The sequence below is a fragment of the Schistocerca americana genome, chromosome 2 (assembly GCF_021461395.2).
Source record: "Schistocerca americana isolate TAMUIC-IGC-003095 chromosome 2, iqSchAmer2.1, whole genome shotgun sequence".
NCBI classification, from domain to species: domain Eukaryota; kingdom Metazoa; phylum Arthropoda; class Insecta; order Orthoptera; family Acrididae; genus Schistocerca; species Schistocerca americana.
In genome coordinates, this window is record NC_060120.1 from 437,886,667 (window position 1) to 437,902,497 (window position 15,831).

General features: G+C 44.7%; 1 protein-coding gene across 1 annotated transcript in view; it reads left to right on the forward strand.

Annotated features, from left to right (window-relative positions):
* The window catches only part of LOC124594074 (ATP-binding cassette sub-family C member 4-like), a 296,842-nt gene that overhangs the window by 74,549 nt on the left and 206,462 nt on the right, over positions 1-15,831 (forward strand). Inside the window, exons 6-8 of the mRNA XM_047132424.1 lie at positions 11,250-11,406; positions 12,472-12,610; positions 12,693-12,803. Coding sequence (XP_046988380.1) covers positions 11,250-11,406; positions 12,472-12,610; positions 12,693-12,803 — 407 coding nt within the window. The remainder of the gene's footprint in view (positions 1-11,249; positions 11,407-12,471; positions 12,611-12,692; positions 12,804-15,831) is intronic.

The following is a 15,831-nucleotide window of genomic DNA, read 5'->3' on the forward strand; positions in this document are numbered from 1 at the left end:
ACGTCATAGGAAACCCCGTAGAAGCCGTTTGTGGCCAGGAAGACGTAGCAGTGTTAAATATCGCGGACCTAATATCGGCCATAAAGGGGAACATTTATGAAAACTATTTAATTCTGTAGTAATTCAGGGAATGAAGCCACAGTAATTTTAATCTGCCATCCTTCCTGAATTTTCATGGCGATCCCAATAAAACATGAATATTGGTCATATCTACAATAGTTTAGGATTTACTGTTGAAGTGAAATTAACAAGTTTTGTAACACAGACCTGAATGCTAAAATCTGAACGCTTTGGTCGATCTTAACGATCGATATTTTATATAGAAGTGCATCATTAAAATGACAAATGTTGTAAATATCAACTCTGTAACTTTATTTGTTTAAAAGATATAGTAAATTTAAAGTATCAATGTTTTTAGTTAAGCATCGTATTACCATTTCCTTCACACAAAACACATTGAACGATGACATCACGACACCTTATTTAATCATTAGGTAATAGAATATTTCTTGTAAAGTTTAGTGCATAGTAGTTACTTTTGGTCTTTATTTATTTATCAGAAAGCACATTGGTGCAAGGCTATTGGCTGTGACATTCAAAGTTAAGAAGGAAATTGTACTGGTTTTATTTAAATGAATTTACCGTTTATTATGTAATGTATATTATTGTTACTTTACTTAGAACGTGAAAGTGGTCAAGCTTTGATTGTTTAAACATGTTAAAATGTAAAATAATGTAGGCAATCAGATGGACGGCTTCAGGAAAGGGAACTGTCCTAGTCAGTTGAGCGACGATGCTCGGCACGCCTGGAACGCGGCGGGGGACGGGCAGAGGGACAGTTCTGGTCCAGACACCAAAGGGTAGAGTGCTGGTCGAGAAGCGAAAGCGGACGGTCGGTCTTCAGGTAGCTAGGAAGTGAAACGACTTAGAAACTTCCTCGTTGTGTGGTATCGCGGAACTTAGTCTCTGAACGGTGAGCAGCCGCACGCCTGGCGTGATCTCTAACTTTTCGCGAAGATAACGAGGTGGAGTATTGGACTTGTATTTCGCGATGAGATTGTGAATGATTGAACTGTATCAGATGGATATGCACTCGAGTGTAATAGTAATTCTAAATACGACCACAATCGCTATTAGTTTACTTTCTGAATAAACATTATTCTAACCAAATCGCAACTGTGTGGCCTACATCATTTATGGGTCATTAATTTAGCTCCCGATATTCTTATGTTATTATACATTAACTTTGTATTTCGCAAACTTGGCATCAGCCAGACAATTTAACCAAAGGGCGTGTAATGCGACACGTGCGGTCCAACCCCTAGACTAGTCTGAGCAAGACATTTCGACGAAGAGGATCCACACGTGGGCCCGAACATCTTAGGGATGTTACCTCGCACACTGAAGAGCCGAAGAAGCTTGTACACCTGCCCAGTACCGTGTAGGGCCCCCGCGAGCACGCAGAAGTGCTACAATACGACGTGACATGCACTCGACTAATGTCTGAAGTATTGCTGGAGGGGACTGATACCATGGATCCTGCAGGGCTGTCCATAAATCCATAAGAGTACGAGGGGTGGAGATCTCTTCTGAACAGCACGGTGCAAGGCATCCCAGATATGCTCAATGATGTTCATATCTGGGTAGTTTGGTGACCAGCAGTAGTGTTTAAACTCAGAAGAATGTTCCTGGAGCAACTATATAGCAATTCTTGACGTATGGGGTGTTACATTTTCCTGTTGGAATGCCCAAGTCTGTCGGAATGCATAATGGTCAAGAAAGGATGCAGATGATCAGACAGGGTCCATGGATTCATGAGGTTGTCTCCATACCTGTACACATCCATCCACTCGATACAATTTGAAACGAGACTCGTCCGACCAAGTGACAAGTTTCCAGTTGTCAACAGTCGAATGTCTGTGTTGACGTGTCCAGGTGAAGCGTAAGGCTTTGTGTCTTGCCGTCATCGCGGGTACACGAGTGGGCCTTCGGCTTCGTAAGCCAATATCGATGATGTTTCCTTGAATGGTTCGCGCGCTGACACTTGTTGATGGCCCAGCATTGAAATCTGCAGCAATTTGCGGGAGGTTTGCACTTCATTCACGTTGAACGATCCTCTTCGGTCATCGTTGGTTCCGGTCTTCCGGCCGCAGAGATGTCGGAGATTTGATGTTTTATCCGATTCCTGATATTCACGGTGGGATTTGATGTTTTACCGGATTCCCGATATTAACGGTACACTCGTGAAATGGTCGTATAGGAAAATCCCCACTTCATCGCAATCTCGGAGATGCTGTGTCCCATCGTTCGTGAGTTCAAACTTACTTAAATCTTGATAACCTGCAATTGTAGCAGCAGTAACCGATCTAACAACTGCGCCAGACACTTGCTGTCTTATACAGGTGTTGCCGACCGCAGCGCCGTATTCTGCCTGTTTACATACCTCTGTATTTGAATACGCATGCCTATATCAGTTTGTTTGGCTCTTCAGTGTATTAAAGAGACTGCCCAGGCTATGCTTGCCAGTCCTCTTTTGGAGTACTGTTGTACGGTCTGGGGTCGTTACCAGATAAGGTTAACGGTGTACACGAAGAAAGTTCAAAGACGGGCAACACGTTTCGTACTGTTCAGAAATAGTGGTGAGAGTACCACAGACATGATACAGGGTTTGGGGTGGACATCATTAAAACAAAGACGTTTCTCGTTGCCGAAGGATAATCTCAAGAAATTTCAGTCACCAACTGTCTTCTCCGAATGCGAAAACATTTTGTTGACGCCGACCTAGATAGGAAGCAATGATCATCATAATGAAAAGGGAAATCAGAGCTCGCAGGGAGAGACCAGGCGTTCGTTTTTTCCGCGCGCTGTTCGGGGGAGGAATAATAGAGAATTACTGTGAAGTTTGTTTGATGAACCGTTTGCAAGGCACTTCAGTGTGGATTGCAGAGTATCCGTGTAGATGTACGAGAACTACGAAGTTTATTTCAGTCAGTGCTCACATAAATTGTGTAATGCCTATACTGGTGTCAATCGACGACCCATTATCAATAGCTCACAAACAATTCACAGCTATCGATAATTAATTGTCAGTTAAATAATTTGTATTTGCTCTCCTGAAATAAATTTTAAAATTAATAATAATGTACCGACTGAGGCTCTTCGTCAATAACCGTGCAAAATTGAACAAGTGATCTACGAAAATCTAAGATTGCAATGAATACAACTTAAGTATTGCCTTATCACACTTGGCAGAGGCACACCCAAATTTTCTTCTGATTCTCTGTGCAGGAAGACTTTCATGTTCTTTGTGCTAAACTGAAAATCTAGTCGCATGTCAGTCCCATAGGAACATCTTCTCTTTCTTTTCTGTGCAGTACCGAAGGGTGCAAGGTTCCAAAAATAAAAAAAAAAAACATGTAACTCACGTTATTAACGCTTAATTGCTTCGTAGAGTATCGTATTTGTGAAGCGCAAGCTGAGTTTTGCAAGCTGCTTCATTTCGGAATACATACTGATTTCCATGGGCTATGATATTCGAACTAGTAATGTGTTGTAGCATTATAACTGGGACCGATATGCACGGGTAACTCCATTGATTAATTACGTACATGTGCAGCTTAACACCATAGCAGCATCAAATTCACGAACTAGGTTAACGATCGTCGATTCGGTACGCCGCCAGAACATGAGAGTGGTTTTTATGTAGTTTCCCACAGGCGTCTATTCAAGTTTCTGTTAGTTCTCCGTTCCTGAGATACATAAATATTTCAAATACATACAAAAGAAGTACCATTCTCAGATATATATCGTGCACAACTATCCTCCCTTTGGGTGACGGACCGGCACATTAATGGGATGCTGCAGCGAAAAAAGTAACTGACGAGTGTGGATTAGTGTCGGGCCATCTTTAACTGACCCTGCCACAGGGGAGAATAACGCCGAAGAAATAAAAAGAAGAAGAGCCAAGTAGATCAAATATCCAGTCTCTTGTAAACGCGTGTAGCTCATGGCTGCTTCCTCTCACAGGAATCGCTTTTCTGGTCAGAGATTCTCCGATAAATTCGGTAAAATGTGATATGAAATGATAATAATTTACCTGTAGCACCTAGACAGTAGCTGACAGGGACTCTGTTGGGATACGGAACTACTAATATTAATATATTGCAGAGCATTAAAATCGGAGCACCATGAAGACGGCATTCAGCAAGATAATGTAAAATTGGTATGAAGTGTACTACATTCTCAGATATGCAAACTGTTAGAATTTTAACGCAATCGCACCAAATGAATGAGAGTAACGCCACGTACATTCTGTACGTAGTGAAAGATTACTCAGCACGGTTCTCACTCCGAAATCACAATCTGAATGCCGGTTATTCATGAGAAGATCGTTCATGCCTCGTGTTCGAAGGAAAAAGATCTGCCAGCATCTGTCGGGATTCGAAGTGGCCTGATCGTGGTTTATCGAGACTGTGTTTTATCGTTCCTCAATATTGCTGCTCACATTGTTTCCGTTTCCACGATTGACATGCGAATCAGCACTCGATAGCTTCAAGATGACCATACTCAGTGCCATGTAGGATCTCAACGGCGCTACGTAAATAGTGCTCGAGAGGATTGACACAATGTCTCTTGGCCGTGCGGGATTATACAGCGACGGCACGCCCTTCCGTGGTGCGGTAACAGATGGGGTGATCCCGTAAATCAGTTAAATTATGTTGTCAAGATAAACTGTTGTTTGTTCACTGGTGTGATTTATTAGAAGAGTTGCAGCGGGACGGAAGAGGAAGTGACTTGGAATACCTTTATTATAAGATATAGTTGAAAAAATTTCCACCGTAGCTGAATGTGCGCGTATTACCGTTTCTTTTTACGTTGTGTTGAGGAGACACGCAGAATTCGCGGTTGAATAGCAATAACTTGGGTGATGTGCGACTGAGTGAAATTGCAAGACAATGTGAGGAAATATACTGAAGAGCCAAAGAAACTGGTACACATGCCTAATATCGTCTTTAGGGCCCTCGCGAGCACGCAGAAGTGCCACAACACGACGTGGAGTGGACTCGATTAATGTCTAAAGTACTGCAGGAGGGACACCATGAATCCTTCAGGGCTGACCATAAATCGCTAAGAGTAAGAGGGGGTTGAGATCTCTTCTGAACAGCACGTTGCAAGGCATCCCAGATATACTCAATAATATTCATGTCTGGAGACTTTGGTGGTCAGTGGAAGCGTTTAAATTTAGAAGAGTGTTCCTAGAGCCACTCTGCAGAAGTTCTGGGCGTGTGGGATGTCGCATTGTCCTGCTGGAATTGCACAAGTTTGTCGGAATTCACAATGGACACGAATGGATGCAGGTGATCAGACATTGTGCTTACACGTGTGCCACCTGTCACAGTCGTATCTAGACGTATCAGGGGCCCCATGTCACTCCAATTGTATACGCCCATTACAGAGCTCCCACCGACTTGAACAGTCCCCTGCTGACATGCAGGGTTAATGGAATTCGTGAGGTTGTCTCCATACCCGTACACGTCCGTCCGCTCGATACAATTTGAAACGAGACTCGACCGACCAGGCAACATGTTTACAGCCATCAACAGACGAATGTACTAATCCAGAATGAGATTTTCACTCTGCAACGGAGTGTGCGCTGATATGAAACTTCCTGGCAGATTAAAACTGTGTGCCAGACCGAGACTCGAGTTCGAGTTCGAGTCTCGGTCTGGCACACAGTTTTAATCTGCCAGGAAGTTTCATATCAGCGCACACTCCGCTGCAGAGTGAAAATCTCATTCTGGAAACATCCCCAAGGCTGTGGCTAAGCCATGTCTCCGCAATATCCTTTCTTTCAGGAGTGCTAGTTCTACAAGGTTCGCAGGAGAGCTTCTGTAAAGTTTGGAAGGTAGGAGGCGAGGTACTGGCAGAAGTAAAGCTGTGAGGACGGGGCATGAGTCGTGCTTGGGTAGCTTAGATGGTAGAGCACTTGCCCGCGAAAGGCAAAGGTTCCGAGTTCGAGTCTCGGTCCGGCACACAGTTTTAATCTGCCAGGAAGTTTCGAATGTACTAACGTCGATGTTGAGGGGCTCAGGCGAGGCGTAAAGCTTTGTGTCGTGCAGTCATCACGGGTTTACGAGTGGGCCTTCGGCTTCGAAATCCCATATCGATGATGTTTCACTGAATGGTTCGCTCGCTGACACTTGTTGATGGCTCAGTACTGAAATCTGCAGCAATTTGCAGAAGGGTTGCAATTATGTCACGTTGAACGATTCTCTTCAGTCGTCGTTGGTCCCGTTCTTGCAGGATCTTTTTCCGGCCGCGGTGGTGTCGGAGATCAGATGTTTTACCAGATTCCTGATATTCACGGTACATTCGTGAAATGGTCGTACAGGAAAATCCACACTTAATCGCTACCTCGGAGATGCCGTGTCCCTTCGCTCTTCCTCCGACTATAACACCACGTTCAGATTCCCTAAAACCTTGATAACCTGGCGTTAAGGCAGCAGTAACCGATCTAACGACTGCGCCAGACACTTACTGTCTTATATAGTCGTTGCAGAGCCGTATTTTGCCTGTTTACATATCTCAGTATTTGAATACGCATGCATATACCAGTTTCTTTGGCGCTTCGGTGTATATCACACCGCACGGCACGAAAAAATCTGACTTTGAATACAAATGAAATCAGACTACAGGCTCTAAATTATGCTGACGGAAGAAAATCGCAACGCAAAAAAATTAGTAATGTAGAGTAATGAAATTTCGAGAATACAATTGTCTACGTAACATATTTAAGGAGTGAACATTGTAAGATCACAGTTTAATGTAAGGAAGAGATAAGCAATTGGAAATGTGAAATTCTGGTACATTAATAACCGATGTAAGCGCCAGAATGTTGAAACCATTAAACCAAACGTGCATGCATTGTGTTGTACAGGTGCCGGATGTCATTTCGTGGGATGGAATTCCATTCTTGTTGCAGTTGGCCGGTCGATACGGAGACGGTTAACGCTGTTTTTGGGTGACGTTGGAGTTGCTGTCAGATGATGTACCATATGTGCTGGATTGAAGGCAGATATGTCGAGACTCTATAGAGCATGTTGGATTACAACAGCGGTATGTGGGCGCGTGTTATCCTGTTTCAAAACACCCTCTGGACTATTGTTCATCAATGGGAGCTCGACAGGTTTTAGCACCAGACTGACGTACAGATTTTCAGTCAGGATGCGCGGGATAACCACGAGAGTGCTCCTGCTGACAGACGAAATCACACACCAGACCATAACTTTAGGTGCGGGTCGAGTGTATCTAGCCCGCAGACAGGTTGGTTGCAGGCTCTCAACTGACGGTCGTCTAACCACTCTGGCCATCACTAGTACCGGGGCAGAACTATCTTTCATCAGGAAACACGACAGAGCTCCACCCTGCACTCCGCCGGCCTGAGTGGCTGAACGGTTCTAGGCGCTACAGTCTGGAACCGCGCGACCGGTATGGTCGCAGGTTCGAATCCTGCCTCGGGCATGGATGTGTGTGATGTCCTTAGGTTAGTTAGGTTTAAGTAGTTCTAAGTTCTAGGCGACTCATGACCTGAGAAGTTAAGTCCCATAGTGCTCAGAGCGATCTGAACCACCCTGCACTCCAATGAGCTCTCACTTGACACTACTGAAGTCGCGACAGGTGGGGGTTTCTGTTGAGTGGAATGCACGCTACAGGGCTGTCCTTGAAGTAACCGATTTTTAACGGTGCACTGTGGTGCCAATTGCTGCTCAAATTGCTGCCCTACGAAGAACACGATGGTCTTGCCTCCCAGTAGTGACACATGACCGTCCGGAGCCCGATCTCCTTCCGACAATACATTCCCGTGACCATCGTTGCCAGCAGTCATATGCAGTGGTTACATTTCTGAATAGGGTTTTTGCAATATCGCAGATGGAATATCCAAGTTCTCATAGCCCTGTGACACGATCTTGTTCAAACTGAGTGAGGTGTTGATAATAGTGTTTTTGTCGCCTTAAAGGCATTCTTGACTAACATCAACTCATCACATCCTATCTCGAAGATAAGTAACGCTCACAACCGTTACCGCGTGTATTTAAAGCAAACTTGATTCGCATCCTCATAATGGCGCTACTAGCGCCTTTCTTATGCGACTGGTATGAAATTCGAATAGACATTATCTCTGAGATGTAGAAACACGCCTATCAACCTTCTTGGCGTTGCGATTTTTTTCCGTCAGTGTACGTGAAGTAATTTGTCATGTGATCGTATGCGGGTGGCGCGTAGTCATCACATCACCGAATCTATGCTTTACAGTGAAAAAGTATGGCTGAAACATGATCTGCTATCAGACAGATAAGCATGGATACAGAACAGGAATAGGAGATGAAAGTACGCTCGTAGTCTGCCGAAAATTGCGATAATAATTAGCAGTTAACATCGGAGTATCAAGACGGACATCATACTTGTAAGACAGCAGAAGAGAGACAAGCGAGTCTGAGGGACTCGAACATCTGTCGCCTGTTTTAAAAGAAGACCAATGAAATTGCGGGAGTGATGCTGCCACAGTCGACTCGAGAAAATACTCGTGTGCTGTAAGAGGCGCGCCGACGGTGGGTCGCACGACAACCACACTGAACGCAGGAGCGGCCCCACCCGTCTGGCTGGCCGCTGCCTCATCTTTCCCTGTATACGGAATACTCATTGCCTTGTACCCACCTGGTGTCAGCGGCTGCGTATCCAGGAGCGTAGTACACTTCATAACAATTTGTGGTCTCGGAACGGATAAATACTGTACGGTTTTCAAGGGTATTTTGTACCACTCTTCCTGCAAAACAGTGGAAGCTCAGGTAACGATTGTAGAACTGGATAGCGATCACTCATCCTCCTCCTCAAAGTAGCCCGTCAGATTCAATCAAATTGAGATGGGCGATTGTGGAGGACAGGGAGATGCGACAATTCATCCCCCTGATCGCAAAACGAGACATGGCCGACGCGAACTGTGTGAACAGGGAACCTGTCGTCTTGGACTCAGCATCACCATTGGCAAGCAAACATTGTACCATGGGATGGACCTGATAAGCCAAAATGGTCATATAATCCTAGGATGTAGTCCGACAGACCCACGGAATAACGCGATATGGTTGCCGAACCCCTGTCATGGTTTCTCTGCGGATGTAAACTCGGCCAGAAGTTGGAAACATACTGAGACAAGACACATTCGACGAAATGATATTAACTCAATGCTCCATTGTACAGGTATTATGGCTTCGAAGTCATATTTTTGCTATTTTGGGCATTTGCGTCACTTATGAGTGATTTTGTAGTTCCAGCTCACCATAAATTCCCACTTTATGGAGCTCCTCGCTTTGTGTTGTTCTGGTGCTGACAAGGTAAGCAAGTGCGACATACAGTTCTGCAGTGTCTTTTGCAGCTGCCGTCCTCTTACTTTTTGCCACAATCCTCTTCAACGAACATCCATCACGATCATTTAATACACACTTTCGTCCACGTAGTGACTCAGCGTATGATGTTTTTCCGCTTTTGCTATAGATCTTCGATACGGTGTCTCTAGACACACGAAAACACCGTGGCTCCCTTAGTTATGGAAATACCCACCATATGAGCACCAACAACTTTCAGTCGTTCGAATGCTCTGAGCTGCAACATAGTGCACTCAAAACTCCCAGAACACTATTCTGACCACGACTGAGACATGCATGGTACTGAGGACGATGCACAGGCGCCGTTCGTGGTGAGGTGCTGCAGCGCAACCTGCACACTTAGCGGCATCTACATTTATGAAATGATAATTAAATGGACGCCCCAGCTGCAAATAGGCGTTGATATACTGCATTGGGGACATGTTGAAAATGTGTGCCGCGACCAGGACTCGAATCCGGGGTCTCCTTGGAGTCCCGGTCGGGGCACACATTTTCAACATATCCCCAATGAAGTATATCAACGCCTCTTTGCAGCTAGGGTGTCCATTTAATTATTATTTCATTCTAGCAAAGCTGCATGGTCATCAACGGTAACTGTTCTTTCGGGATAGATACTACCATCACACATAGTTAAAATATGGCTTCCCGGCCGTTGACCTTCTTGTGCGAACGCACACGCTATGCCCGAACTCGTACGGGACTCGATAGATTAATCTGCCACGAGTAATGAGTATGATGGTCAAACATCGATTAGGCGCACTACGAATGTAGTGGTGTGGACATGTTGGGAATGTGGGTCTCACGGGAAGCGTGCAACGGATAAGTCCCTGCAGGCGTACTATCCTCTGTGCCCTCGGTGGCTCAAATGGATAGAGCGTCTGCCATGTAAGCAGGAGTTCCCAGGTTCGAGTCCCGGTCGCGGCACACATTTTCAACACGTCCCCAATGAAGTATATCAACGCCTCTTTGCAGCTAGGGTGTCCCCTCAATTATCATTTCATTCTAGCAAAGCTGCATGGTCATCAACGGTAACTGTTCTTTCGGGAATAGATACTACCGTCATATATAATCTACATTTATGTTCAAGCATGCGTTTGAGTTCTTTCTATGTTTTTCCCCACCCTTTCTATGCAAATACCGGTAATCATCAGCTAGAGAGGGATGTTTAATAATCGCTTACTGCCAGTGCAGAAAAATTTTCGTACTTAAAACCAGACTGTAACAGACTTTCATATACGCTATACTGGTTACACTACTTTATTGATATCCCTTGGTTTACGCCGAAATGTTGTGCTTTGGAAACTTCCCAATAAGGCACAAAATAACTCGCAAACCAGATAACTAAAATATTTTATCTATTTCAACACTAAGCTAACGCCTTATCATTTGATTTTAACTCTGCTTTCTGTCTGAGACAACTTTTACTTGTACTGTCAAAGTCCCCCATGATTTATTAATATCTTGGTAACGTGTAGTCCCTATTTTTTGCTTTCCTTCCACCTACGTCTCGTTTCGCTTGCTTTTTTTCACTTAAGTGGTATTAAGTGGTTTTCTGTTGACGTTTATAATGTAAGACTTCGGTGTACCTTCAGATATTGCCATTATTTGCCATGAATAATGTGGCGTCTAAGTGAAATTGTCATGTGCCGAGACCGAAAACTACATGTTTATGATTCGCTGCTGTTATTACGAAGACCGATATTAAATATTCGTTAGTACCGAAAGAACTATCTCAGAATAAACTTTGTTTTCTAATGCTGATATAGTCAGCTCACGGCGTGTTAAAATATTACCATTCTCTGTTCACAGCGTATATGGGGAGACTGTCAGCGCGATTCCGTAAGCGAGTGGCCGTCCGGACTGACGAGAGGATGAGGATGATGAACGAGCTGGTGCAGGGCATACAGGTGGTCAAGATGTACGCCTGGGAGAAGCCCTTCGCAAAGCTCGTGGCCATGGCCAGGAAGTAAGACTCAAGATAAGGAATTCTGGTAGATACGAGGTGTGGCTAGAAAAAAACCGGACTAGTACTGGTGAAACAATAAAACGAATGCAATAAGGCTGAAAGTCGCGTGGCCTGTCACGTGACTATCGCTCCGCCTACTGCTCGAGTTTCATCTGCCTCCTGCACTCAGTCTGCCCGTGGCGTCTGTTTTAAGTAGTTGATGTTTTGTCTGTGCGTCGGAAAATGTTGAGTGCACAGAAAGAACAGCGTGTTAACATCAAATTTTGTTTCAAACTAGGAAAATCTGCAAGTGAAACGTTTGTAATGTTACAACAAGTGTACGGCGATGATTGTTTATCGCGAACACAAGTGTTTGAGTGGTTTAAACGATTTAAAGATGGCCGCGAAGACACCAGTGATGACACTCGCACTGGCAGACCATTGTCAGCAAAAACTGATGCAAACATTGAAAAAATCGGTAAACTGCCTAACACTTTCCTTGTCAACTCCTGTTAACTCAGACACTGCTCTGATTGTTAAACGGCGATCTTGTCGAACAAGTTTACCGATTTTTTCAATGTTTGCATCAGTTTTTGCTGACAATGGTCTGCCAGTGCGAGTGTCATCACTGGTGTCTTCGCGGCCATCTTTAAATCGTTTAAACCACTCAAACACTTGTGTTCGCGATAAACAATCATCGCCGTACACTTGTTGTAACATTACAAACGTTTCACTTGCAGATTTTCCTAGTTTGAAACAAAATTTGAAGTTAACACGCTGTTCTTTCTGTACACTCAGCATTTTCCGACGCACAGACAAAACATCAACTACTTAAAACAGACGCCACGGGCAGACTGAGTGCAGGAGGCAGATGAAACTCGAGCAGTAGGCGGAGCGAGAGTCACGTGACAGGCCACGCGACTTTCAGCCTTATTGCATTCGTTTTATTGTTTCACCAGTACTAGTCCGGTTTTTTTCTAGCCACACCTCGTAATAGTCAAAACGTAGATCGATCAGTGTAAAAACAGGTATTCCAGAATGGTGTCTGTCTCTGAGTCACTATAAATTAATTGCTGTTAATTGCAGGTCCGAAATCCACAAGCTGCTGCACACAGCTTACCTTAAGAGCTTCCTGCACGCGTCGGCCGTCTTTATAGAGCGCTCCTCCCTGCTGGTGACGCTGCTGGCTTACTTCCTGGCTGGAAAAATCGCCGGCCCCGACCAGGTGACTATATTCTGCATTCTTCACATTTTTTTCTGCACGTTTGCACTTCTCCGTCTTCAATGGCCGTCTTATTACATTTCAGATATTCTCAATGGCTCAATACTTCAGCGTGCTCAACTTGTCACTGGCCATCATGTTCCCATTCGCTATAGCCCATGTTAAGGAAGCGGGAGTGTCCGTCCAGCGCATCGAAGTAAGTACAAATTTCTCATCCGACTTATCACAGCACAACAATCTGTGCTGCAGAGTTTCCGATAACGTTAGTTGTCGAATGGTAATACATAAGTAGGATGATTAAAAGAATACTCGGTACATCACGCCACTCTACTGAATGTACCGTACGTGTAACAAACAGCTGATGGCAGTACGTGTTGTACGAGAATGGTCTGAAAAGTTCCGTGCCTAGCTCACAGATCGCAGACTAGCTGCGCAGATTTTTCCTAAGAGTTCGATACAACTTTCAGCAGGCACCATGCAAAATTGCAACTGATTCAATCCGGTAGTGACAGGCAACAGTCCGAAAACTGTAATCGCGTCCGAAAGCATCGAAAAATTACGCGATACAAGCTAAGAAAAACGTCATAGCAAGGTGTGCGGAACTGTCAAGGGATTTCAAAAGAACATGTCGGCTACATTTTGCATGAAGAACTGCACACGAGCTTTTTGCAAAACGGGTGCCGTGCTTCCTCACAGCGGATCAGAAACGAATTTACACGAGAATATCCGAACACTGTTTGACGGGTTTTCCTAAGACCAAAAGTGATTTTCAACGTCTTTGTGTGGTAATGGGTGTAATATGGGTTCATCACCACACACCGTAATCAAAAAAGAAATCCAAACAGATGACTTCAGGTCAAAAGAACACGAAGATGATGTCATCATAGGGTGTTTTGGGGTGCGAGAGAAATTCTTCTAATTGACTGTTTTCAAAAAGGTGAGAAAATAACAGGGTAGTATAATTAGAATTTTCTAACGGATCTAGCGCGTGGGATTAGCCGAGCGGTCTAAGGCGCTGCAGTCGTGGACTGTGCGGCTGGTCCCGACGGATATTCGAGTCCTCCCTCGGGCACGGATGTGTGTGTTTGTCTTTAGGATGATTTAGGTTAAGTGGTGGGTAAGCTTAGGAACTGATGACCTTAGCAGTTAAGTCCCATAAGATTTCACACACATTTTTTCTAACGGATCTGGATGCCAAAAATTCGAAAAAATAAATCTGCTTTGCAGAAACATTCAACCTGTTTGCGAAAGTGTCTTGAACATGCGAATATTGAGGGATCTGCGCTATGGGGTATGGGAACATAATCGTACATCCGTTATGTATACTCTCGTACAGGCGAGACATTTTACTTGAAAGTCGCTTGCCTGGAGTCGTATTTATCCGCTGACACCAGGCAAGTGACTTTCAAGTAAAATGTCTCGCCTGTACGGCTATATCATACGAGGGTTGTTCAGAAAGTAGGGGACATTTTGGCACTTAAAAAAAAAACCAAGTACAAGAAATACGTTTTATTAGATACATCTGAAAGAGCCACTGACACCACTTTTCGACATAGTTACCAAACACAGTGGGACACTTATCATAGTGGTGTACAAGGTTTGAAATAAGTTCGTCGTAAAAAAATCTTCAGCCAGTAAGTCACGCCCGCCTGGATTTCCTCGTCGTCATCAAAGCGCTGCGTTGCAAGCCAGTTCTTCATCTTGGGAAACAAGAGGAAGTCGCTTGGTGCAAGATCGAGGCTGTAGGGTGGATGGGTAAAAATTTCCCATTTGAATGAATTTAGGATTTCTTTTGTGCGGTTTGCCGTGTGAGTTCGGGCACTGTCGTGCAGAAACAATATTTTGGACGTCAACTTTCCTCGGCGTTTGTTTTGAACTGCTCTTCTAAGGCTGTGCAAAGTTTGACAGTACAGGGCAGAATTTATGGTTGCTCCACGTTCGAGAAAGTCAATAAGAAGCACGACTTGCCTATCCCAAAACACTGTCGCCATCAACTTCCTTGCTGACAAGGTTTACAAACATTTTATTGGTTTTGGGGGGACGTTGTGTACCCCCACTCCATGGACTGTAATTTTGTCTCGCAATTGGCGACTTTCACCCAAGTCTCGTCACCGGTTACCCCTTCAGTAATGAATCACCATATTTGTGGTAGGCCCCCAGAAACGTCAACGTTGCCCCCTTTCGCTGTTCTTCATGGTGCTCTGTAATCATTTTGGGCACCCAGCGTGCACAAAATTTGTGGTAGCCTAGCTTTTGAGTGGCAGTTTCAAACAACAAAGTACGTGAAACTTGTGGAAAATAAAGCGAAAGCTCCGTTATTGTGAAGCGAAGGTTCAAATGGTTCAAATGGCTCTGAGCACTATGGGACTTAACATCTCAGGTCATCAGTCCCCTAGAACTTAGAACTACTTAAACCTAACTAACCTAAGGACATCACACACATCCATGCCCGAGGCAAGGATTCGAACCTGCGACCGTAGCGGTCGCGTGGTTCCAGACTGAAGCGCCCAGAACCGCTCGGCCACCAGCGGCCGGCTAAGCGAAGGTTTTCACGAATCATTTCATGGACTTTAGCGACAAGCCGGCCGGTGTGGCCGAGCGGTTCTAGGCGCTTCAGTATGGAACCGCGCGACCGCTACGATCGCAGGTTCGAATCCTGCCTCGGGCATGGGTGTGTGTGACGTCCATAGGTTAGTTAGGTTTAAGTAGTTCTAAGTTCTAGGGGACTGATGACCTCAGATGTTAAGTCCCATAGTGCTCAGAGCCATTTGAACCATTTGAACTTTAGCGACAAGATCGTGTCACAATGCTCGAGCGTCCGCTCTTCTCTTCATCATGAACGTTGTTTCGACCATTTTTAAACCGATTGCACCATTTACAGATGAAACATTCACTCATTACGTTGCTTCCGTACACTTCGCACAGTTAACGATAAATTTCTATAGGTTTTACGTTTTTTCCCAACAAAAAAACGTATCGCAGACCGCACCTCACAATTGGCGGGATTTTCGATTGCAGCGCACATTTCCAATTCGAATATCGAAAAAACCTGACGCATAGAGATGTTCCTGCTGTCACGGATGGATGCCGACGGAGCTGCCGAAAACGCACATACCAAAATACGCGATCGGCGCGTGCCTAGCGGCGTCATACGGAATCGTTCCCTACTTTCTGAATAGCCCTCGTACATATATACATAATGGATGTACGAATACAGATTGTAG